Source organism: Pseudophryne corroboree, chromosome 8 (genome assembly GCF_028390025.1).
Source record: "Pseudophryne corroboree isolate aPseCor3 chromosome 8, aPseCor3.hap2, whole genome shotgun sequence".
NCBI classification, from domain to species: domain Eukaryota; kingdom Metazoa; phylum Chordata; class Amphibia; order Anura; family Myobatrachidae; genus Pseudophryne; species Pseudophryne corroboree.
The window spans coordinates 106,784,006-106,809,813 of NC_086451.1; the positions used below are offsets into that span (position 1 = coordinate 106,784,006).

The 25,808-nt window shown below is 48.1% G+C and overlaps 1 protein-coding gene across 1 annotated transcript in view; it reads left to right on the forward strand.

Moving 5' to 3' along the window:
- CRB2 (crumbs cell polarity complex component 2) overlaps window positions 1-25,808 on the forward strand; it is a 298,555-nt gene that overhangs the window by 181,272 nt on the left and 91,475 nt on the right. Inside the window, exons 4-5 of the mRNA XM_063938516.1 lie at window positions 7,330-7,512; window positions 17,327-17,440. Coding sequence (XP_063794586.1) covers window positions 7,330-7,512; window positions 17,327-17,440 — 297 coding nt within the window. The remainder of the gene's footprint in view (window positions 1-7,329; window positions 7,513-17,326; window positions 17,441-25,808) is intronic.

Consider the following 25,808-nt stretch of genomic DNA (forward strand, 5'->3'; position numbering starts at 1 on the left):
GGTGGTGTTGGGGTCCTTTTACCTTCTAGTTACTCCCACCAACTCATACCACCAGAACTATCCCTTATATTCTCTACATTTGAGGTCTACGCCATACGCCTCTTCCAACCAGTCCATCTTAGAGTAGCTGTCATTTACCGCCCCCCTGGCACTGCTTCCAAATTCATCGACAACTTTGCTTCCTGGCTTCCTCACTTCCTCTCTTCTGACATTCCCACCATTATCCTAGGCGATTTCAACATCCCTATTGACATCCCCACACAATCCCCTGCCTCTAAACTCCTTAACCTCACCTCTTCACTTGGTCTCTCCCAGTGGACCTCCTCACCCTCCCATGTGAATGGGAGCTCACTGGATCTGGTCTTCACTCACCGCTGTGATATTTCTGATTTTTCCAACTCCCCATTTCCCCTCTCTGACCACCACCTGCTCTCCTTTAACCTATCTCTCTCGACTTCCCCATCTCTACCTCCTAAGGCTACCATCACTAAGCGTAACATTGAAGCTATTGACACCACATTCCTTTCCTCCCTGTTTGACTCACTTCTCTCTCCTATTCTCTCTCTCTCTCATGCCCTGAACAAGCCACTTCCACATACAATGCTTCCCTTACTTCTGCTCTTGACTCTGTTGCTCCACCAACCACTATTCACCCTCGCAAATTAACACCTCAACCCTGGCACACCAAATGCACCAGATATCTGCAAAAATGCTCACGTACTGCTGAGCGACACTGGAGGAAATCACGCTCTAAGGCAGACTTCCTCCATTTCAAACTTATGCTCTCATCCTTCAGTGCTGCCCTTTCTCTTGCTAAACAGCCATACTTCAAGAACCTCATCTCCTCCCAGTCTTCCAACCCCCGGCGCCTCTTTGCCACTCTCAACTCACTCCTCTGCCCACCTCCACCTCGTCTCCCTTCCTCACTCTCTGCTCTTGACTTTGCCACTTACTTCACATCCAAAATTGACTCCATACGTCAGGACATCACATCACACCAGACCATCAGTAACCAGCCTTCTCCCATCCCTTACCAACCCTCCCCATCCCTCGCACCAACTCTGTCATCTTTCTCCCATGCATCTGGAGAGGAAGTCATGGCCCTCATTCATTCCTGTCCCCTCACCACCTCCCCACTTGACCCTATCCCCTCCCGCCTCCTCCGCTACCTCTCTTCTTCTGCTTGTTCCCATCTTTCCCACCTTCTCAATCTATCCCTCTCATCAGGCACTGTCCCCTCTGCCTTCAAGCATGCACTCATCTCTCCTATTCTTAAAAAACCTACCCTTGATCCAAACACTCTCTCCAACTACCGACCCATCTCTCTCCTCCCTTTTGCCTCCAAACTCCTTGAGCGTATTGTCTACAACCGCCTTACTTCCTTTCTTTCCTCACACTCACTGCTTGACCCATTCCAATCTGGCTTCCGTCCTCTCCACTCCACTGAAACTGCCCTTACAAAAGTATGCAATGACCTCCATGCTGCTAAATCTAAGGGACACTACTCTCTACTTATTCTACTTGATCTCTCTGCTGCTTTTGACACTGTGGACCATCCTCTCCTACTGCAAATCCTTCACTCCATTGGTCTGCGTGACACTGCCCTCTCTTGGTTGTCGTCCTACCTTTCTGACCGTTCATTCTCTGTCTACTCTCATGACTCCACCTCCCCCTCACTTCCACTAACTGTAGGGGTACCCCAAGGTTCTGTCCTTGGTCCTCTTCTCTTCTCTCTCTATACGTCCTCACTAGGTAAGCTCATTAGTTCTTTTGGTTTCCAATATCATCTCTATGCTGATGACACTCAAATCTATCTTTCCTCTCCAGACCTCTCCCCTACTCTCCTCACTCGTATCTCCAACTGTCTCTCTGCTATCTCTTCCTGGATGTCCCAGCGCTTTCTTAAACTTAACATGTCTAAGACCGAGCTGATCATCTTCCCTCCCTTCCGCATAACCTCACCTCCTACAATCTCATTATCTATTGATGGCACTACTATCTCCTCTACCCCCCAAGTGCGCTGTCTTGGAGTAATCCTTGACTTCTCCCTCTCCTTCAAACCACACATTCAGCACCTCTCACAAACCTGCTGTTTTCATCTAAAAAATATTTCCAGGATCAGACCCTTTCTGACCCAGGATGCTACTAAGACTCTTATCCACTCACTGGTCATCTCCAGACTGGACTACTGTAATCTCCTCCTGACTGGCATTCCTGACAAATACCTCTCTCCACTCCAATCTATCCTCAATGCTGCTGCCCGGCTCATTTTCCTCACCAAACGCACTACGTCCACCTCTCCTCTCTTACTAGACCTTCACTAGCTCCCCTTCCCTTTCAGAATCCATTTCAAGCTTCTCACACTTGCTTACAAAGCCCTCACCCACTCCTCTCCCATCTACATCTCTGATCTTATCTCGCTTTACACTCCCACCCGTCCTCTTCGCTCTGCTAATGCTCGCCGACTCTCCTGCCTACGGATTACTTCCTCCCACTCCTACCTCCAAGATTTTTCACGTGCTGCACCACTTCTCTGGAATTCCCTACCTCTCCCCCTCAGACTTTCCACCTCTCTACAAAACTTCAAACGGGCTCTCAAGACCCACTTCTTCACCAAACCCAGCCAAATCTCATCCTAAACCTCTGTTCCACGCTCTCTATGTACCCCATCTGTCTCACCCCTGTCTGTCTACCCCTCCCCGTTAGAATGTAAGCTCTCACGAGCAGAGCCCTCTTCCCTCATGTGCTTACCCTTTTCTTACTTTAATAATCTTCAGCTGCACCAAATCCAGCCGTCTTCTGCCACCTGATACTTATTCCATTGTCATCTGTTGATGTAGCTATGTTTATTTACCCTGTACTTGTCCTATATTGTCGTCAACTGTAAGTTGCTGTTTTCCTGTTTGATTATTTGTTTATGTACTCTGTAATTGGGCGCTGCGGAACCCTTGTGGCGCCATATAAATAAAGGATAATAATAATAATAAATTATACGCAGTACCCCCAAATTGCATTATGACATACAGTACAGTGCCCCCATTTCATATGATGTCACATTTTACTGCTACCACTTCATATTGGGCTATATTAAAGTGCCCCAATTAATATTATGTAACACTATAATGCCCTCCAGTTCATTTTATACCCCATTACAATGAGTAGGTCCAGGAGCATAACTACAGTAGATCTATTGCATACCTCCCAACATTGGGAGAAGTGGTAGAGGGACACTCCTGCCCGTCCGAAACGGGGGGGTGGGGGGGGGGGATGGCCTGTAGAAAAGGGGGCATGGCTTTGAAAGAGTGCCTCATTCATGAGCCACGCCCCCTTTCCCCCTTCACTATGGGGGCATGGCCAGGCGCACTATGAGCTGCTGGCATGGCCCCTGTCCCTCCGTCTCTGGTTAATAGATGCTGTTCGCATGCTAGGCAGAGCAGTGACTGACAGGAGCCTCCCAACTGCCCCCCCCCCTTCATCTCGGGACACTATAGGGGCGTGGCTTTATGGGGAAGGGGTGTGGCCACAAAATAATATCAATTCATATTACGATGCACAGTCGTTTCCATTATTCAAAGTACGCCGCACAGTAGCACCACTACACCAGGTAGAGCCCCTTTTACACATTACGGCAGACAGAGTCCACCTTTTACACATTTCGGCAGACAGCATCCCCTTTTTACACATTACGGCAGACAGTGTCCTCTTTTTACACATTACGGCAGACACAGTACTCCTTTTTACACATTACGGCAGCCAGTCCCGTCCCCCTTTTTACACATTACTATAGACAGTCCCCCTTTTTACACATTACAGCAGACAGTCCCCCTTTTTACACATTACGGCAGACAGTCCCCCTTTTTACACATTACGGCAGACAGTCCCCCTTTTTACACATTACGGCAGACAGTCCCCCTTTTAACACATTACGGAAGACAGACAGGATGGATAGATAGATAGATAGATAGATAGATATACAGACAGTCAGAATAAATGATACTTTCTCTCTCCCTGCTGGCTCAGGCAGTCAGGCTCCTCGGTGTAGCAGCTGCTGGCAGATCGCGGGCAGGGGAGGAGGAGGAGGGATGAGGACTTGGGAGCCGCAGCAGCACACTGTAATTGGTGGCGGCGCTGCTGCAGCTGTTCCTCTCCTTCCACATTGGCTGGCCGCCGACGCTGTGAATGCTGGGATGAGGGAAGCGCATCCCAGCATTCACAGCAGCGGAGGCCAGCCTATGTGGAAGGAGAGGGACAGCTGCAGCAGCGCCGCCACCAATTACAGTGCCTTGCTGCAGCTTCCGAGTCCCCCTCACTCTTCCTCCTTCTCCCATGCCTCCGGCACTGCTGCTCCTCTCAGGCGGCTTGTAATGAGTCAGTTTGACCCATTACAATGCCGCTGTCTAAAGTCATGGGGATGTGGCCATTTGCGCCCTCGGGGCGACTGCGGTGTGTGCCAGGCACACCTGACACACACGTAGTTACGGCTCTGAGCAGGACAATCCCAAAAAAAGGGACTGTCCTGCGAAAATCAGAACAGTTGGTAGGTATGCCCTATGTATCACCCAATGGTGTAAAATGTATATAACATACAGATGGGTCCATGTTTATCTTGGCCTTTAATAGGATTAACTGAGCCAGGTCAATCAGACTTAATCCCCTGCTGTAATGACTTAATCCCCTGATGTATTGTTCTCTGTATTGTATTGCAGCTGAGAACAATAGATGAAGGGTTTATGTTAATAAACCACGGTGTGCGTAGGCGCAGCAAAGAAGTCAAGATAAATATGGACTCATCTGTATGTAACTGTGACAGGGAAGGTGGGCCCCTCTCCACTCTGGGCCTCATAGCAGCTACACTCCCTGCTACGCCCTTGGTTGGGGGAGCTGAGTGATGCTGGATGGCAGGGTAGCCGTATGCTTACTGTTTTGCCCACCAGTCCTGAGTAACACATATGCACTGCACTGGAAACCAGAAATTTGGCTTCCAGTTTCAGTTTCTATAAAGAATACAAAAGAATAATAAAAAAAATAAAAAAATAAAAAAATTATAATAATATTTTAGTGTATTGATCTTCAGACTGCATAACCATATTGCCAACTGTGGGCCTTTCTAAATAGGGAGGAGACCTATGTTCAAAGCAAAATGGATATATATATTTTTTCCCATTGATGAATAGATTTGTGTGTGCTGTAAACAGAGGCGTGACCGGGTGTGGTGACACCCGGTGCGCCCCTGATCTCCTGCCGTGACAGGAGCCGGGTGCTGTAGGAGACTTTCTCACTGCAGCACCTGGTTCCTGTCAGTGCGGAGGAGCTGACATTTGGTGAAGCCCTACTCCAGGCGTCACACTCGGGTGCGGGCCGCACCCCCCGCACCCGCCTTGTGACGCCACTGGCTGTAAAGCTTTGTGGTATTTCCTACCCAGATCTCATAGGAATCAAGAAAAAGCCCTGCGTAACCAAAGCAAACAGACTCACCAGGGATATTAGTAAGAGCAGGTTGCCCGGTGAGGGCGTAAGAAACTCTGATGGGTGTTTCAATGCTGAGTTCTGAGATCAGCAGACTGAAGCTGTTTTTTTGCAGGCAGCAACATTGCAAAGCTACAGCCCAACAGCATATTTGGTAATAGTGTATGAGTTAGAGATAATAATCTAACGCTATGGTTTAATTTCACCAACATTGTCGCACAATCTGTGTATGAGTAGGAAATCAAATATATTACTGTGATACCACCTTTGCCCACAGCATCACACATTACGTGTGGGCGTCAGAAATAGTAATTGAACACTGCTGTTGACCACCAACAGGATCGCACAATACGTGTATAAGTACAATATAATAATATACAGCGTTCTGACCGTCAGTGTCACCGTACTTATGAAAATAAAATAAAAATTGTATAGTACACTGGGGTACAGCACAAACAATAAAAATATTTTGTAGTTGTAGGTGAGAAATGTATGAACTAGTGGGATAGTAAAAGCATGTTAGAAAAAGAGAGTTAGATTTGGGTGTGGTGTGTTCAATCTGCAATCTAATTTGCTGTGTAAAAATAAAGCACCCAGTATTTACCCTGCACAGAAACAATATAACCCACCCAAATCTAACTCTTTCTGCACATGTTATATCTGCCTCCCCTGCAGTGCACATGGCTTTGCCCAGTTGCTATCAAAAATCCTGCTGCGATCAACTTGGAATTACCCCCATTGTGCACTATTTGGATTAAATATGTAATGTGTTTTGATGGCTTTTCCATGCGACTACAAACTCTACCGTAAATACTCATACCACGCGCTAATGCGCAAGACTGCGGGAACGACCATACGCAAATTGCGAATATGCGCACGCACGGCAGAACAAGTACACGCGTGGAGGCCATCTGTGTGTAGTTTGTACGTGATGTGTGTACTGCAATATTTTTCGACTTTGACAGTAATATATGGCTATCAATGGTATTCTTTGTGTAAAACACATTTCTGATAATAGAGTGACCATATCATCCCTTTTACCTGGGACGCTCATGGGATTACATAGGTTCCTTTGCTGATTAAAACCATATGAAATGTAGGCTTGAAGTCAGCCAGCCACAGAACCTGTGTAATCTATGAGCCTCCCAGGTAAAAGGGATAATATGATCACTCTACTGATAATAATGAAAGTCACTGTATAATTTGTTTTTTTGGTTAAAAAAAAGCCCTAATATGTAATAAACCGTAAATAGCATAGTCCTTCACCTAAATTTTAAATTCTATTGCCTTTAATAGACTTGCTGATTAAAATTATATGCAGCATATATTCTATGTGTGACTGCGGCTGTATCTGCAAACAAAATGCTGCATTACAGTGTATTCCTGGAAAACACTGTAACATACAGTAGCATTTCATATGCGTCTATTAATTCTGCTTGCCCCCTCAGTATGCTGCAATTTGTGCACTTGATCGGATCAACAATTGAATTGCTCCCATTGTCTATGTCTCCTATACATTTAGCATATTTTCATTGTTGAAATTTTGACTGTCTACATTTGAATTGTTGACCAAATGACCCTGTAGACCTTATGTGCATGTGAACCTCTTGTTTGTCGATATTTTGTCTATGTCAACATATCAATTGACATTTTGTGTTTACCTTATGATTGTTTAGATTAAAATTATCTTCATTTTTACTACATCCCTTGAGCGGTAGGGGCAGCCATGATGTTATCCACAGCATCACACCCCCTAAACCTTTAAAAAGGGGGTACCATAATGTAACCTATTATTATAATGTGTTTGTTTATTATGTCCTCCCAATTCCTGACGTTTACTACCATGTTCGACTTTTTAAACAGGATATTTTGGTGATCAATGTGAGATGGATATTGATGACTGTACTGACAATCCATGTCTGTATGATGGTCTGTGTCTGGAGCGATCCCTATTATCACTTTATAATACAGAGCCAGAGTTTAACACCGAGTTCAGCTACAGCAGTGCTGCCGGATATGTGTGCAGGTGTCAGCCGGGATTTACAGGTGAGCAGTCTCTATTAGGAACAGTGTGAACGTCCTGTTGTTCTGTCATATCATGCGCCAGTTTTTGCCTAAATAAATTGTATTTTTGGATTAGTTCAATAAAGTAGCGCTGACTACAAGCGTGCAACATTGTGATGGAAGAAACAAGGTAGATTTGTTGCAGACTGCAGGCTAAGCACACACATGCATTAGCAAGGTTCTTTATAGCAGACACATGTTGTTAAATTAAAGTATATTTAAAGGTTTGAGGGCAATTCTACCAATGTAACAATATTATTACATAGAGATAGAGACACATACATTTGAGACGGTTCCAATGTCATTCTAAGAAATTGTATAAAAGAAGACTGACCATGCAAGAGATAAAGCATAGTTGCCGACTTTACACCTGCCCCCCTCTTGCAGTGGCAACCACGTTGGCTCAGAGGGTGGCGGTGCAGGTGGCTTGGCTTGGTAATAGAGGGTGGTATGCACCACCAGGTTTTCGGGAGCCTCCTGGCCGTTCCGGAAGAGAACGTAAGTATGGAATAGAGAAATAGTTGAAATGATAGAAACAGTGTAGTTATATAGCTGTATTATATAGTGCTGTGAAGTAACATTTTTAATATTTCCACCATAATGTGCGCAAATGTTGTCTCTGACTTATCTGACTGTGGCCCATACCAATACCGGGTGTGCATTCATGTATGTCCTAGGTGGGTAAATAGACGCGTGTATGCATATCCGGTAGAATGGTCGACAGTAACCATGCCGACATTTTCAAGGTCAACACAACAATTTTGACATTAGTACATCAACGTGGTTCAAATTGTTGCACAAACTGTTGACAGATCTACAATGTGGATGTCTGAAATGTTGCCATGTGGAATGTTGACATTCTGAGGATGCCGACACTTAGAATTAGGCACCACCCAAGGCGGTTAGGCACTAGGGGGAGTGTTAGGGGTAAGGATTAGGGTTATAAATACTCACTGGAACATTGCAGCATTGGAGGTCTGTGCTGGAAGTAACTGTCACATGGCTGTTGGGACCTGAAAGAAGATCCTGGAGCCACTGCTGATGCCACTAAAGATAAGAAGCCACTGGACCACCAGTCTAGTTTGTTGACAGTTCATCATGTTAACATATCATCCGGGTCACCATGATTAATGTCAACATGGTCACCATCGACACCCTGAGCATGTCAACATGCTGCTTGTTGACAGTTCGACCCTGTTGACATTCTCCTGTCGATGACTGTCAACAAGTCATACCACAAGGCCAAAAAGTGTAAGATTATTGACTGCCGGGAAACTGTCACACCAACATGAGCATTGCTTCAGGAACACATGGATAGGTAGTCTATATTCCTAGTAGAATGGCACAAAGGTTGGGTAATCTTTATCAATGATTTCTACTGTGCAAAGTGTATGTGTAATAGAAAACCCTGTGATATGTTGCTGTGCCGCAAAAACTGCACTTTTTTCAGGTTTTTATCTTGGTTTTCAGAACAGCTCCATTTTCAGTCTCTGAGCAATAGATTGTACTATGGGCCTGATTTTTGCAACAGCAAATTTGTTAGTAATTGGGCAAAACCATGGGGGTCATTCCGAGTTGATCGCTCGCTAGCTGTTTTTTGCAGCGCTGCAAACAGATAGTCGCCGCCCATAGAGGAGTGTATTTTTGCTTTGCAAGTGTGCGATCGCATGTGCAGCCGAGCACTACAAAAAAGTTTTGTGCAGTTTCTGAGTAGCTCAGAACTTACTCAGCCGCTGTGATCACTTCAGCCTGTTGTTGCCCGGAATTGACGTCAGTCACCCGCCCTGCAAACGCTTCGACACGCCTGCGTTTTTCCAGCCACTCCCAGAAAACTGTCAGTTGACACCCACAAATGCCCTCTTCCTGTCAATCTCCTTGCGATCGGCTGTGCAAGTGGATTCTTCGTAAAATCCATAGTTCAGCAACGATCCGCTTTGTACCCGTACGATGTGCCCGGGCATTGCGGTGCATGCGCAGTTCTGACCTGATCGCAGCGCAGCTAAAAATCCTAGCGTGTGCACTGTGTGTGGGGGGGGGGGGGGCAGATATAGCACGTGCAAAGACAGTTAGATTTGGGTGAGTTATATTGTTTCTGCGCAGGGTAAATACTGGCTGCTTTCTTTTTTTATTTTACGTCCTAGAGGATACTGGGGTTCCATTTAGTACCATGGGGTATAGACGGTCCATGGGCACTTTAAGAATTTGATAGTGTGGGCTGGCTCCTCCCTCTATGCCCCTCCTACCAGACTCAGTTTAGAAAATATGCCCGGAGGAGCCGGTCACGCTTATGGAAGCTCTTGAAGAGTTTTCTGCATTTATTTTATATGTTTGTTATTTTCAGGCAGGGCTGGTTGGCACCAGCCTGCCTGCTTCGTGGCACTTTGGGGGGGGGGGGGGACGGCCCAACCTCTGGAAGGGTTAATGGTCCCGTTCCCGCTGACAGGACACTGAGCTCCTGAGGTAACATATTTGCAAGCCCCACCACGGCGAGCGTACATTCCCGTAGCACGCCGCCACCCCTAACAGAGCAGAATGAAGAGTGGTGAGTACTAAGCCAGCATTCTGGTTAGGGCTCCGGCCATTATGGCGGCATGAGGGTATGGAAACGAACAGCTTCTAACCGGGCGGAATGCGTCTCCAGACACAGTACGCAGCTGCATCTTGGTACACTGTACATGGGAGGTCATTCCGAGTCGTTCGCTCGGAAAATTTCTTCGCATCGCAGCGTTTTTCTGCTTAGTGCGCATGCGCAATGTCCGCACTGCGACTGCGCCAAGTAAATTTGCTATGAAGTTTGGATTTTTACTCACCGCTTTTTCTTCGCTCAGGCGATCGTAGTGTGATTGACAGGAAATGGGTGTTACTGGGCGGAAACAGGCCGTATTATGGGCGTGTGGGAAAAAACGCTACCGTTTCCTGAAAAAACGCGGGAGTGGCTGGAGAAATGGAGGAGTGTCTGGGCGAACGCTGGGTGTGTTTGTGATGTCAAACCAGGAACGATAAGCACTGAACTGATCGCAGATGCCGAGTAAGTCTGAAGCTACTCTGAAACTGCTACGAGATGTGTACTCGGTCGCAATATTGCGAATCTTTCGTTCGCAATTTTAAGAAGCTAAGATTCACTCCCAGTAGGCGGCGGATTAGCGTGTGCAATACTGCTAAAATCGCCTTGCGAGCGAACAACTCGGAATGAGGGCCATAGTACCCACACTGGCAAAAACAGCCTTAAAACGGTTTTCTCTCCATTTTAAGCACCAGATTACCTCAGCCAGTATAAAAAAAAGCAGGAAGACCGCGCGCCATTGAAGGGGCGGGGCTTCACTATGAGAGGATCCAGCAGCTCAGCAGCGCCATTTTCCCTCTGCAGTGGACACAGACGCTGACTGACAGGGACGTGCAGCTCCTCAGGGGAGACTCCAGATTACCTTAGCGGAATCAGGGTGTCAAAGCAGGGAGGGGGACGATTATTAATGTACTAAGTCCCCTATCAGAGTGCTTAGTCTGCGACCCGGCTAAGCTTGGCATTAGCGATAAGGGCGCGGTGAGGGCTGGCTCCAAATAACTCTGTGTCTCCCTGAAGGGCTCTTTGTGGGTTAATTGTGCTTAACCTTCTCGTGTGTGTGTGTGTGTGTGTGTGTGTGTGTGTGTGTGTGTGCTGTCACATTTATATTATGTCAGGAAAAGAGTGTGTTTCTTGTACAGCGGAGTGTTCCTCTTCACCATGGGGCTCACTACTAGGTACTCAGGTCAGTGTACCTTCCCAGAATAGCGGGGCTGAATCGGAGTGGGTTAATTCCATTAAGAGAATGATCTCAAATATTTCTACAAAATTATCCCGCAATGAAAAAGAGACGCAATACTTAAGACAGACTGTGGATGAGTTTATGAATAGAGACTCGGTCCCCAAACCAGCGTCTCAATCCCCTCCCATTTGTCCGCAGAAATTATCTCTGGCCCATATCCTGCAACCTGACTCTGACGCTGACGGGTAAGACATGGAGGAAGGCGAGGTGGATTTGGAGGGGGGAGATACTACTCTGTCACACGGAATAGAGGCTATCCGAGATGTTCTGCATATTCCTGATAAGGTTTCAGAGGAGTGTGAGGAATCTTATTTTAATGTAAAAAAGAAGTCCTCAGTCACTTTTCCTGCGTCAAAGGAATTGAATACCCTGTTTGAAGAACCGTGGGTTAATCCTGATAAGAAATTTCAAATCCCTAAAATGTTGCTCTCATCTTTTCCTTTTCCTCTGGAGGATAGGAAAAAATGGGAAAATCCACCGATAGTGGACGCATCAGTCTCTAGGCTGTCACGAAAAATTGTATTGCCTGTCCCTGGTGCAGCCTCTTTAAAAGACACGGCTGATCGGAAAATTGAGACTACACTCAAATCATTGTACACAGCTGCTGGGGTGGCCCAGAGGACCACTATTGCATGTGCGTGGATCACAAAAGCCATTGCTAAATGGTCAGGTAACCTAATTGAGGGGTTAGATTCCTTGTCTAGGGGGTGATGTTGTTTTACTCCTGCAGCATATACAGGACTCTGCGAACTTTATGGTGGAAGCCATAAAAGAGATTGGTTTGCTTAATGCATGCACCACCGCTATGGCAGTGTCAGCACGCAGGGGCTTGTGGCTACGCCAGTAGACTGCTGATGTGGACTCCAGGAAAGGCGTGGAAGGCCTACCATTCACAGGAGAGGCATTGTTTGGAGACGAACTAGACAAATGGATCTCCAAAGCTACTTGCGGGTAAGTCTACGTATCTTCCTTCCGCAGCTCCCCCAGCCAGGAAGGCTTATTCAGCTTCAAATTTACAGTCCTTTCGGATGGCCAAGTTTAAGGGCAAATCCAGAGGTGCTTCTTCGGCCTCCAGAGGCGCAAGAGGTAAACCACACAACCCAGCAACTGCAGGTGCTCAGGAACAGAGCTCAGGCTCTGCTTCCTCAAAGCCTTCAGCATGACGGTGGACCACGATGCCTGGAGGACTGTCAGGTGGGAGCCCGACTAAAACTCTTCAGACACATCTGGTCAAGTTCGTGCTGGGATCCCTGGGTCATAGATCTTATTTCCCAGGGTTACAGACTGCAGTTCCAAGAGCTCCCACCTCACAGATTCTTCAAATCAGGTTTACCAGCTTCACAAGAGACAAGTATAACTTTATAGCATGCCATCCAAAAACTGGTACAGAGTACAGACTCAAGTCATTGTTCCAGTTCCACCTCATCTGCACAACAAGGGGTACTATTCTAACTTGTTTGTAGTACCGAAACCGGACGGTTCGGTACGACCGATTGTGAACCTCAAGTCCTTGAACCCGTTCTTAAGAGTGTTCAAGTTCAAGATGGAGTCTCTGAGAGCGGTGATCTCAGGTCTGGAGGAAGGGGAATTCCTAGTGTCTCTGGATATCAAGGATGCGTACCTTCACATTCCGATCTGGCCGCCTCATCAGGTTTATCTACGTTTGCACTGCAGGACTGTCACTACCAGTTCCAGGCCCTGCAATTTGGTCTCTCCACGGCACTGGGGGTATTCATCAAAGTGATGGCAGAGATGATGTTTATACTCTGCAAACAGTTAGTGAATATAATTCCGTACCTGGACGATCTTCTGATAAAGGCGCCATCCAGGGAGAGGTTGCTGGGCAGCATTGGTCTCTCAACCAAGCTTCTCCAGGATCACGGGTGGATTCTGAACCTTCCGAAATCTCTCCTAGAGCCAACATAGAGGCTCCCTTTCCAGGGAATGATTCTTGACACGGAATCACAGAAAGTGTTCCTTCTGTTGGAAAAGGCATTGATAATCCAGTCGATGGTTCGGGATGTCCTGAAGCCAACCCGGATATCTATGCATCTATGCATTCGCCTTCTGGGGAAAATGGTGGCCTCTTATGAGGCACTTTAATACGGAAGGTTTCACACAAGACTCTTCCAGCTCGATCTGTTGGACAAATGGTCCGTATCGCATCTTCATATGCACCAGAGGATCCGTCTGTCACCAAAAGCCGGGATCTCCCTTCTCTGGTGGCTACAGACTTCTCACCTCGTTGAGGGTCAGAGGTTCAGAATTCAGAACTGGATTCTGTTAACCACGAACGCAAGCCTCAGAGGTTGTGGAGCAGTCATCCTGGAGGTGCAGCTTCAAGGAAGATGGTAAGTCAGGAAGTCATCCTTCCAATCAACATTCTGGAACTCAGGGCCATATACAACGCCCTTCTGCAGGCCTCATATCTTAAAGATCGGGCCATTCAGGTCCAGTTGGACAATGTGACGGCAGTGACGTACATAAACCAAAGGGCGGAACGAAAAGCAGAGCAGCAATGTCAGAGGTGTCAAGAATTCTCCTCTGGACAAAAAAAAAATCGCTGTGGCGTTGTCAGCGGTCTTCATTCCGGGAGTAGACAACTGGGAAGCAGACTTCCTCAGAAGACACGACCTGCAACCGGGGGAATGGGGCCTTCACCCGGAAGTGTTCAGGTGCTTGACACGTCGATGGGGATATCCACAAATCGACATGATGGCCTCTCGTCTCAACAAGAAGCTCAAGCGGTATTGTTCCAGGTCGGGATACCCACAGGCAGTGGCGGTAGACGCTCTGACGACTCCATGGGTCTATCAGATGGTCCACTTCCTCTGATCCCAAGAATTCTAAAAAGAATAAAAAGGGAAAAGGTTCAAGCAATACTCATTGGTGGTCATTCCAAGTTGTTCGCTCGCAAGCTGCTTTTAGCAGCTTTGCACACGCTAAGCCGCCGCCTACTGGGAGTGAATCTTAGCTTATCAAAATTGCGAACGAAAGATTAGCAGAATTGCGAATAGACACTTCTTAGCAGTTTCTGAGTAGCTCCAAACTTACTCGGCATCTGCGATCAGTTCAGTGCTTGTCGTTCCTGGTTTGACGTCACAAACACACCCAGCGTTCGCCCAGACACTCCTCCGTTTCTCCAGCCACTCCCGCGTTTTTCCCAGAAACTGTAGCGTTTTTTCACACACACCCATAAAACGGCCAGTTTCCGCCCAGAAACACCCACTTCCTGTCAATCACATTACAATCACCAGAACGAAGAAAAAACCTCGTAATGCCGTGAGTAAAATACCTAACTGCATAGCAAATTTACTTGGTGCAGTCGCACTGCGGACATTGCGCATTAGCGACTAATCGCTCCGTTGCGAGAAAAAAATAACGAACGAACAACTCGGAATGACCCCCATTGCTCCTGACTGGCCAAGAAGGGACTGGTACGCGGACCTTCTGGAAATACTCCTCGAAGATCCGTGGCCTCTACCTCTTCACGAGGATCTTCTGCAACAGGGCTCATTCGTCTATCAGGACTTACCACGGCTATGTTTTACGGCATGGAAGTTGAACGGCTGATTCTAGCCAGAAGAAGGATCCCTAACAAAGTTATCCCAACTACAATCCAAACCAGGAAGGGGGTAACGTCTAAACATTGCCACCGTATTTCGAAGAAATACGTCTCTTCGTGTGAGAGCAGAAATTATTCTGCGGTGGAATTTCGTCTTGGCCGTTTCCTGCTTTTTCTGCAGTCAGGTGTGGATGTGGGCCTACATCTGGGCTCCATAAAAGTCCAGATTTTGGTCTTGTCCATTGGCTTCTATCCCTGAGGTCCAGACGTTCTTGAAAGGTGTTCTGCACATCCAACCTCCCTTTGTGCCTCCCACGACACCTTGGGATCTCAATTTGGTGCTGCAGTTCCTCCAATCAGACTGGTTTGAACCGTTACAGGAGGTGGACATAAAATATCTTACGTGGAAGACCGTCACACTGTTGTGCTTGGCTTCAGCAAGACGTGTGTCGGAGCTGCGGGTTTTGTCTCACAAAAGTCCCTATTTAATTTTCCATGAGGAGAGAGCTGAACTCAGAACTCCTCAGCAATTTCTTCCTAAAGTGGTGTCAGCGTTTCACATCAACCAACCTATTGTGGTTCCGGTTGTTACTGACACCTCTGATACTTCAAAGTCGATGGATGTTGTGAGGGCTTTGAAGGTATACGTAAAGAGGACAGCTTGTGACAGGAAATCCGACTCGCTGTTCGTTCTCTATGATCCCAATAAAATTGGTTTCCTGCTTCAAAGCAGACAATTGCACGCTGGATCAGGCTCACTATCCAGAATGCTTATTCCACGGCAGGTTTGCCTGTTCCAGAATCTGTACAGGCCCACTCTACTAGGTCGGTGGGTTCTTCCTGGGCGGCTGCCCAGGGTGTCTTGGCTTTACAGCTCTGCTGAGCGGCTACTTGGTCTGATTCGAACACGTTTGCTATGTTCTACAAGTTCGATACTTTGGCCTCTGAGGACCTTCAGTTTGGTCAGTCAGTTCTGCAGGAACCTCAGCACTCTCCCACCCGGTTTGGAGCTTTGGTACATCCCCATGGTACTAAATGGAACCCCAGTATCCTCTATGATGTAAGAAGAGAAAATAGGATCCTTTTCTCATAGTCCGTAGAGGATAGTGGGCGCCCGCCCGGTGCTTCGTTCTGCCTGTACTGTTACTTGGTTAAGTATTGGTGGTTCAGCTGTTGCTGTTCCTGTTTAAAGTTGGGTTAGCATAGCTTTCCTATGGTTTGTGTGTGCTGGTTCGGAATCTCGCCACTATCCTTTATATCCTTCTTTCAAAGTATATCCGTCTCCTCGGGCACAGTTTCCTAGGCTGAGTCTGGTAGGAGGGGCATAGAGGGAGGGGTTAGCCCACACTATCAAATTCTTAAAGTGCCCATGGCTCCTAGTGGACCCGTCTATACCCCATGGTACTAAATGGATTCCCAGTATCCCATACGGACTACGAGAAAAGGATTTACCGGTAGGTAATTAAAATCCTATTTTTACACTACAATTAAGATTTCAGTTTGAATACATCACACCCAAATCTAACTCTCTCTGCACATGTTATACCTGCCCCCCCTGCAGTGCACATGGGGGGTCATTCCGACCCGATCGCTCGCTGCAGTTTGTTGTAGCGCAGCGATCGGGTTGGAACTGCGCATGCGCCGGCGCCGCAGTGTGCCGGCGCATGGCAGCCATCGTTGCCTAGCGATCGCCTCTGATGCAGAGCAGGTCGCTGGGCGGGAGGGGGATGGACGGTGGCGTTAAGCCGTTTAGGGGGAGCGGTTGAAGGGGCGGGCTGCGGTGGCTGCGTGACGTCACACGCAGCCGTGCGGCCCGTGGAGCGACAAGTAGCTCCCGGCCAGCACGCTAAAGCTGCGCTGGTCGGGAGCTACTCTTGAAGTGCAAAGGCATCGCTGCCTAAGATGCGGAGCGGACTAGCCCTGTGCTGGGCGTCCCCCCGCATGTCAGTGTGAATGATCGTAGCTGTGCTAAATTTAGCACAGCTACGATCAACCCGAAATGACCCCCTAGGTTTTGCCCATTTGCTAACAAATTTGCTGCTGCGATCAGATCTGAATTAGGCCCTATATTCCTGAGTCAGAAGGCCTTATTGCTGTATAAATAAGTGTTTTTTTGCCAAAGATAGACATTTTTCCAGTGAGTGTGTGCTGGTCCTAGATTTTCCAAATTCGGTCCTTAGGAAATCCTAGCAGTGCATGTTTTCCAGATCTCTTGCTGAAGCACATTCATTACTGACTGAGAGTTTTTAATAGACCCACAGGTGATACTAACTATCTCACCTGTGATTCTGTGAAGAGACCTGGAAAACATGCACTGTTAGGATTCCCTAAGGACTGGAGTTGAGAAACACTGATTTTGCATGACCCACGTGCTTCAAAAGTATGGGACTGATACTGTTCAAGTGACCACACTGGCTTTGTGTTCTAGGGGAAAACTGCTCTGTGAACATTGATGAGTGTGAATCGGACCCATGTCAGAATGGTGGAACCTGCGTTGACATGAGGAATGAGTTCATGTGTTACTGTGCACTGGGATACACTGGTAAGATGCATTTTCCTTGCTGACACATGCCTATGTAATGCTATATATATATATATTGTAATACAGTATATAACACACACACATATATGAGTGTGTGTGTTCTTCACTTTCTCTCTGATATTCATTGTGGTTTTCTGGCCACATAAAGCATTAATGCCATGCTCGGGTGCTTGGGATGACTTGGTGTGTCGACTGACCATAATTTGGCCGGTTTTGTATCCTTTTTGGTGTTCACACATTGGGACTAAGGGGTCTATTTACTAAGCCTTGAATGGAGATACAGTGGACGGAGATAAAGTACCAGCCAACCAGTTCCTAACTGTCATTTTTCAAACACCGCCTGTAACATTTTTTCTCTGTCCACTTTATCTCCATCCAAAGCTTAGTAAATAGACCCTAAATCTGATTTCTAATTTCTATTGCTCTCACTCAGTGGAATCAAATGGATATGTATACTCCCAGTGCATGCGCAGATGCAAATGTATGCGTGTTTGTGTATGTCTGTCCTATATTCTGAGTCAGATCCAGTGATGGATTGGGTGGGTGTGGGCAGGGCGCAAACAGCAGAAGCCTCCCCAGACTCCTTCCCTCCCCAGTTCAGCAGCATGTGCTGCGCAAGGGAGGGAGGCTGCTCCCTGCCGTATGTACCACTGGCGCTGTTGTACAGCGACTAGCATCACTGGGCAGGTGAGAAGTTCCTGCATCAACCCCTGGCCTGACCTGTCTTTCCTTGAAGTTGGCAGTGAGAACACAATCGCATGCAACCACCCTGAGTTGTGGGGATGTCATAGGTGTGTTGTGGTTGTGTATCAAATTCTCTGTGTGATTCTGAGTCGTGCATATGGGGAAGGGGAGCCTGTTCTGACATAACTATCGCACCTAGCAATCTTCCAGATTGGATAAATGCTATTGAAAATAAATAGGATAATGTCTAGAAGATAATACATTTACCTCACACACTTTAAGATTTAATCATTTTCTTTAAATTGAGTTTCAGTAAAGGATGCACAAAACGTATTCTAGCTGAACCAGGTCAGTGACCGTTTGAACAAAGAAAAGCAGCACGAGAGAGGACACTGCTGCAGCTGCCTCTATCCCCAGCACAGCACACAGCAGCGTGTGTGCTGTGCTGGGGAGAGAGGCTGTCGCTGCAGCAGTGTCCTCTCTCTGCCGGTGCTGTCTACATGGGGGTGGGGGCGCTTGGGACTAGGGCCTGGTTAACGGGTACAGCACCACTGGATATCTTACCCGGGGATGAGCAGCCGTAGCACGCTCGGGACACAGGCACATAGTGCTCAGCCTGTCTATTTTCAATAAGCCCGCCCCCAGACTCCTGTAAAATCAGCCAATGTGAGTATAGGGACGGGCTTATTGAAGATAAGCTCAGTGGTGTTCCCGTGTCCTGTGCGTGCTGCGGCTGCTGATTGGGTAAGGCAGCCAGCACATGTATTACATACAGCTTTACATGTTTGTATGTGCTTGCCAGCTCCACCTTGCAGTCTATGAGCCCACCAACTGCAACTAGGTGACCTCATCTGGTGAGTCCCTAACACTAAGGTTCAAGGTCATGGGATCCCCAAGGCCAGCGCAAGGCAACTGCCCCAAGGCATCACACTACTGAGAGGTTCAAGTCTTCAAAAGTGTTAAATAAGTAAGAGGCAGCAGCTAAAGAGGTGTCCTCTTACTTCTTTGTTCCGTGCGCTACAAGTTGCATTACACGCAACGCGTTACACATACAGGGCGGGATGTATTAACATACATCGCCGCCCCTCGCCGGTTACCGCAGCGATGTTGATCGCATATGTACTAACATATGCGATCAACATCGCGATGCGGTGACGGAGGCCCCCCGCGATACCTGTTAGGTGGTCTGCGGGGGGTCTCCGTCACCTCCCCGGGGTCCCCACACTGGCTAGATGCCGGGAAGCAGCAGCAGGCTGCCCCCGGCACCTCCTCCTCCCCCCTGCAGCCGGAAGGACGTCCGGCTGCGTTGCTAGGGGGAGGAGGACACTACCTTCCGGGTCCAGGGCAGCCTGGAGGAAGGTAAGCCAGGGGGAAGGGGGGTCGGCGTCTGCGGCGGGGGTCGATCATGTATAGGCTTCTATAGGGTTTCGCCATCCAGAGATGGCGAAAACCCTGGACGCCGAAAACGCTGCGGTAGGGTCTTATTAAATATGAAAATGCGGTAAAACCCCCGTTTTCGGGGGTTTTACCGCATTTTTGCTTTAGTACATCCCGCCCACAGTGTTTTCCAGGAAGACACTGTAGCATAGCATTTTGTATGCAAATACAATCATAGTCACACACAGAATATAGGCATGCTGCATATCATTTTAATCAGCAAGAGGTGCTTGTGCCTCCTATTGCTTTACTTTGCGACTAAGGTGCATTTCCACGGGAACAAACACACAAAAAAAAGTTCAGCTCTACCGAGCCCCACCATGGCATGGCGCGACTTGAAGGGCTATTTAGCGTGACTGCAGCAAGGATGTAAGAGGACACATCTGTGTATTTGTTAAGATTGTTACATAGAAATAAGGTGGAAAATTGTGAGGGTTTCCCCCTATTTTTTCACTAACCAGGGCTGGTGACACTGTAAGAAGACGAGCAGCATTGGGTCCCCCTGCCATAATGTTTGCCAGCCTTACGTAGGGCTTACGTAGGGTCAACGTAGGGCTGTAAACCTAGGGAAGTGAGGGTTCCCAAAAAATTGGGCCCCTCTTCCCTAATGATAACCAGCCCTTTTCTCCATACCCCCAGAGCTTTGGGTACAGCGAGAATTAATAAATAACAGTAAAAATAATAATGTTCTTTAAAAGTGGACTATTGGTCCCAGCAAGGCTGACAAGGAATGATAACCTTTGGAGAACCACAAGTACCAGTAAATTTATATTGTGTATTAAAAGAAAGGCAGGACCAGGGCAGGCTCCAGGCCTACTAGCACCCCGAGAGAGAATATTCCACCTCCCCCCCCCCCCCGGAAAAATGGCCGTGGCCTCGCAACTTCTTATTATCAAACTATAAATAAATAAATTTCCACACCCCCCTCTACACACACAATCAGCAGCCTTACACATAACAGCCACAGTAGTGTTCCTTACACTTAATGTCTCCAGTATAGCGCCAGATACACATGATATGCCCCCAGCAGTGCCAGATACACATGATATGCCCCCCAGCAGTGCCAGATACACATGATATGCCCCGCAGCAGTGGCAGATACACATGATATGCCCCGCAGCAGTGGCAGATACACATGATATGCCCCGCAGCAGTGCCAGATACACATGATATGCCCCCCAGCAGTGCCAGATACACATGATATGCCCCCCAGCAGTGCCAGATACACATGATATGCCCCGCAGCAGTGGCAGATACACATGATATGCCCCGCAGCAGTGGCAGATACACATGATATGCCCCCCAGCAGTGCCAGATACACATGATATGGCCCCCAGCAGTGCCAGATACACATAACATGCCCCCCAGCAGTGCCAGATACACATGATATGCCCCGCAGCAGTGCCATATACAGATATGCCCCACAGTGCCAGATACAGTGCCAGATCCAGATATGCCCCACAGTGCCAGATCCAGATATGCCCCACAGTGCCAGATACAGATATGCCCCACAGTGCCAGATCCAGATATGCCCCACAGTGCCAGATCCAGATATGCCCCACAGTGCCAGATCCAGATATGCCCCACAGTGCCAGATTCAGATATGCCCCACAGTGCCAGATCCAGATATGCCCCACAGTGCCAGATCCAGATATGCCCCACAGTGCCAGATCCAGATATGCCCCACAGTGCCAGATCCAGATATGCCCCACAGTGCCAGATCCAGATATGCCCCACAGTGCCAGATCCAGATATGCCCCACAGTGCCAGATCCAGATATGCCCCACTGTGCCAGATCCAGATATGCCCCACAGTGCCAGATCCAGATATGCCCCACAGTGCCAGATCCAGATATGCCCCACAGTGCCAGATTCAGATATGCCCCACAGTGCCAGATCCAGATATGCCCCCAGTAGTGCTGCTCACCGCCGCCGGCTCCTCCGCTGCTTGGCTCCTCTTCAAACACCGCGGCTGGGCTCCTCCGCTGCCGGGCTCCTCTTCAAACTCCGCCGCTGGGCTCCTCCGCTGCTGGACCCCCCTTTTCCTAGCACCGCCGCTGGGCTCCACGAACAGGGCATGCTGCTGGTGTCCAAGGGGAGAGGAAGAGAGCACAGCGTCTGCCTCTCCTTCCCCTCAGTAAGTACGGTCTCCCCATCTCCTGCGGCAGTGCGGCGGGCATCTCAAATATGGCGCCAGTTCATGAGCCCATCAAAGCTCGCGATCCAGCAGCCAATCAGGAGCCGGTTCGCGAGCTCTGATTGGCTAGCGGCCGGCACCATATTTGAAAGTGACAGCGGCCCTTAAAAACCCAGCGCCCTGCGCGGCCACTCGAACCAAACGTGCTTGGAGCTGGCGCTGGGCAGGACACACACTTCATAGTACAAAGTGCTTTATTAAAAAATACATTGCCCCACACTCTTAGACCAGGTACACATTACAACCGGGGTACAGGGGAAACCCCCGTTATGCCCCACTCCCTGGAGGCCCACCTCCTCCTTTAGGGATCAGGTTCCAGACTGTGCAGTTGAATTATACATATGTCACATTATACTGCACAGAACTATGGTGTATTTTCTACAGTGCACTGCTGTTATTAATCTGGTACATTATCATGCATGCACTAGCAGAATTTACTATACATATTTATTAAGGGAACCAGACCATACACTCTCTAATGGTTATCCAAGTGTTGGCAGCTGGCCACACCCCCCAAGCATGAGCCCCGACCAATGCATTCTCCCTGTGGGCCCTTCATGCCCCAGTCCGACACTGATTACAACAACTTGGATCGTGCCCGACAGGACAATACATTTTACAGGTACATCGGTTGCCCGTACACACAAAATAATATAGTGCGCAACTGCGCTCTATATTGTTTAGAGACCGCATCAGGAGCATGCCGTCATCCGCCTGTTTACCACATCTGACCTGCAGGACATCAGATGTGACGACGTCGCTGATGACCCGCTGGAGCACGCAATTGAGGGTATACTCAGGGGCGAATTTAGGAGTGAATAACTATTATTTTTATTGATTGGCTATAAGCCTTCATTTGATGACAGCCAATTTAATAGAATAATTACAAAAGCCACTATGACATTTTTTATGTTTTATTATGCATTCATATTTACTAGGTAGGACAGTTTACAGGCGCAGTATGTGCATGTATAACCCATTTACACTCAATTCAAGATGGTATATGGTACAGTACAGTGGAAATATTTTGCAGTTACTGGTATATTTTGGCTGATGTTACCAACACAAGCATCCATGTGCCGTCCCCAAACAAGTACCGCCCGTAGGCACGTGGCTCTCGTGCCTAATGAGAAATACGTCACTGCACTAGATGATGTGGACGATATGTTGTTTTGATACGCGGTATGGGACGACATAACCTTTAATGTGTACCCACCCTTAGTTTCCCCATTTATTATGCACTCAATCCAATAGGATAGGTCCTCTTCAGACCTTATAGATATCCTGGGTATTTGGCAAAAATGCAAAAAAAAAAAAAACCAACAACCTCATAATAGATGATACAACTTGGTAATGGTAATGAAGTCACCCACAGACACTCTCATTTGAATGAATAGGGGCGGTGCTAATACATTTGGGGGTTTCTCTTCTAATGGCAAAAAACATTGATGGTCATTCGATATTCTATTCCATTCTAAAGGGGGGTACTCACGGAGCGATATTCTAAGCAGTCTGACTAGATTGCTTAGAATTTGAGCATTATCGCTCCGTGTCTACCCCCTACAGCGATAGCGATGCGCAGCCCCGCGCATCGCTATTGCTGCTACTAGATTGGCCTGCAGTCACCCGCTGGGTGAAATGAGCAGTTAAGTTCCCGACAAACGGTATCCCGGTGATCAAAATACCAACGCCGGGATCCCGAAGGACACCACAAGCCTGGCGTCTAGATACAGACCCCGATCGGATACCGGCGTCAAAATACGGACAGTCGGAATCCCGAACATCCTTCCAGCGGGATGCGCTGGCGTCCTGACACCTGGGTCAGGGGGGAGGTTAGGTTTAGGCATGGGAAGGTTAGGTACTGGGGAGTGAGGGTTCGGTTTAGGCACTTAGAAGGTGGGGTTAGGTTTAGGCAGCGGAGAAGGGAGGGTTAGGTTTAGGCAGCGGAGAAGGGAGGGTTAGGGTTAGGAACCACCAGGGAGGGTTAGGTTTAGTCACCCACAAGGGAGGGTTAGGGTAGGGAGCAGGGGCGGGTTAGAGTGCTTTACAGGGGGCTGTTGGGATTCTGATGGACAGGATGCCTCTGTCGGTATTCAGACAGCTGGCATCCTGTCCATCGTGAAATCATACTGAACCCCGTACTCACTATCTGTGCCGCACTGCCGATCAAAGTCACTCCACTGCTTCTCAATACATACTTCTGCTCTGTATGCACTATGCATTCAGAAGCAGCTCTCAGCGGACCGACGATGTGTGGGGGGCCCGGGACGACTGCTCCTGTCGCCCCTCCCTTAATCTGTCCATGACACTATCTAAGGGGAGCTTCCAGCATATTGGTGATGCCATGTCATGAATAGTTCAGGCTGTTCTGCGGCAAAGGGGGTCTGCCCTGTACTAGGAAGGCATACCTAATAAAGTGACCACTGAGTGTATTTAAATCTTTTATACAGAAGGACCAATGGAAATAAACAGCATTGCATGTAATGCTTTGGAATTGCTGACTTCTATGGAAATATACCAATAGACTGTGTGTGCTTTGCCAGTTCTAGAAGATACTGTAATACAATTCATGATAATGGCTACAAGGGCTGTATCATGTGCACAGGTGGAGTTTGACCTTTTTAAGAACAGTTGTATTTAATATCTGTAAATTCATAGATAATTGCTTGCCCAGCTGTGGGCAATTTACAGTACTTTTTCTTTTATTCGGCTGGTCTGTCTAAGCCTCACAGGTCTTAGGGAAACATACTTTTTTAAATGAAAGGAAACGAGTTCTAAGGAACAAGGTATTTGGCTGGGAGTATCAGACTATGGCCAGTGTGGGAGTCTGTCATCTCTGCTAAGTCAGCTTTCCAGCAGGTCACAGGAGGTTGGGAATGCAGTAGGAGCTGCCTATGATGTACAATTAATCCTGAACCAGGGTAGAAGGATGGCAGCATGACCTGAGAGAAGTAAGGGTGTGAGAGCAGGTTTCTCTCAGTCAGTGTACAGGAAAATCAACAAGTTACCTGTAGACTCAGGGAGTACAAAACGTATCTCCCTCCTGTCTTACAGTAGTTTCCAATTGCATAAACATGAGCTGAAGTGGTGTTAAAAAGCACCTAAAAAGCACCTCTTAAGGTGGGTACACACTAGGCGATTTCTGGCAAATACATGATAACGACATTTATGTTGTTATCGTTTATTTTTAGGCTTATATCGTCCAGTGTGTATATGGGGGTAATATTGATGAACCATGAACGACGCACGCTCCCGCACGTCGTTCAGCGTTTACCGATATTGAGCTGACATGCAGCTCAACCCGTCAATGTCAGGCTGAGCTGCATGTTCGGGAATGCCAGCGGTGACCTCACTGAATGTTATCGTTGAACGATAATGTTCAGTGTGCACGCACTATATCATTGAACGCTATATCGTTGGATTGATGATCAATGCAATCCCATCACACTCAGGGCCGGTTCTAGACCTTGTGGCGCCCAGGGCGAAAGTTGGAGGCATGGCTTCATAGGAAAGGGGCGTGGTCAGTTTTGCTCCCTGTAGTTTTGCCCCCTGTAGCGTTGTGCACCCTGTAGAGCTGTGCCCACAGTAGCTGTTGTGCCCCCAGTAGCTGTTGTGCCCCCTGCAGCTGTTGTGCCCCCTGCAGCTGTTGTGCCCCCTGCAGCTGTTGTGCCCCCAGTAGCTGTTATGCCCCCTGCAGCTGTGCCCCCAGTAGCTGTGCCCCCATTAGTTGTGCCCCCTGCAGCTGTGCCCCCATTAGTTGTTGTGCCCCCCTTAGTGTGCCCCCTGCAGCTGTGCCCCCATTAATTATGGCCCCAGTAGTTGTGCCCCCCTTAGTGTGCCACCATTAGTTGTGGCCCCAGTAGTTGTGGCCCCAGTAGTTGTGCCCCCCGTAAGTGTGCCCCCTGCAGCTGTGCCCCCATTAGTTGTGGCCCCAGTAGTTGTGCCCCCCTTAGTGTGCCCCCTGCAGCTGTGGCCCCAGTAGTTGTGCCCCCCTTAGTGTGCCCCCATTAGTTGTGCCCCCAGTAGTTGTGCCCCCCTTAGTATGCCCCCT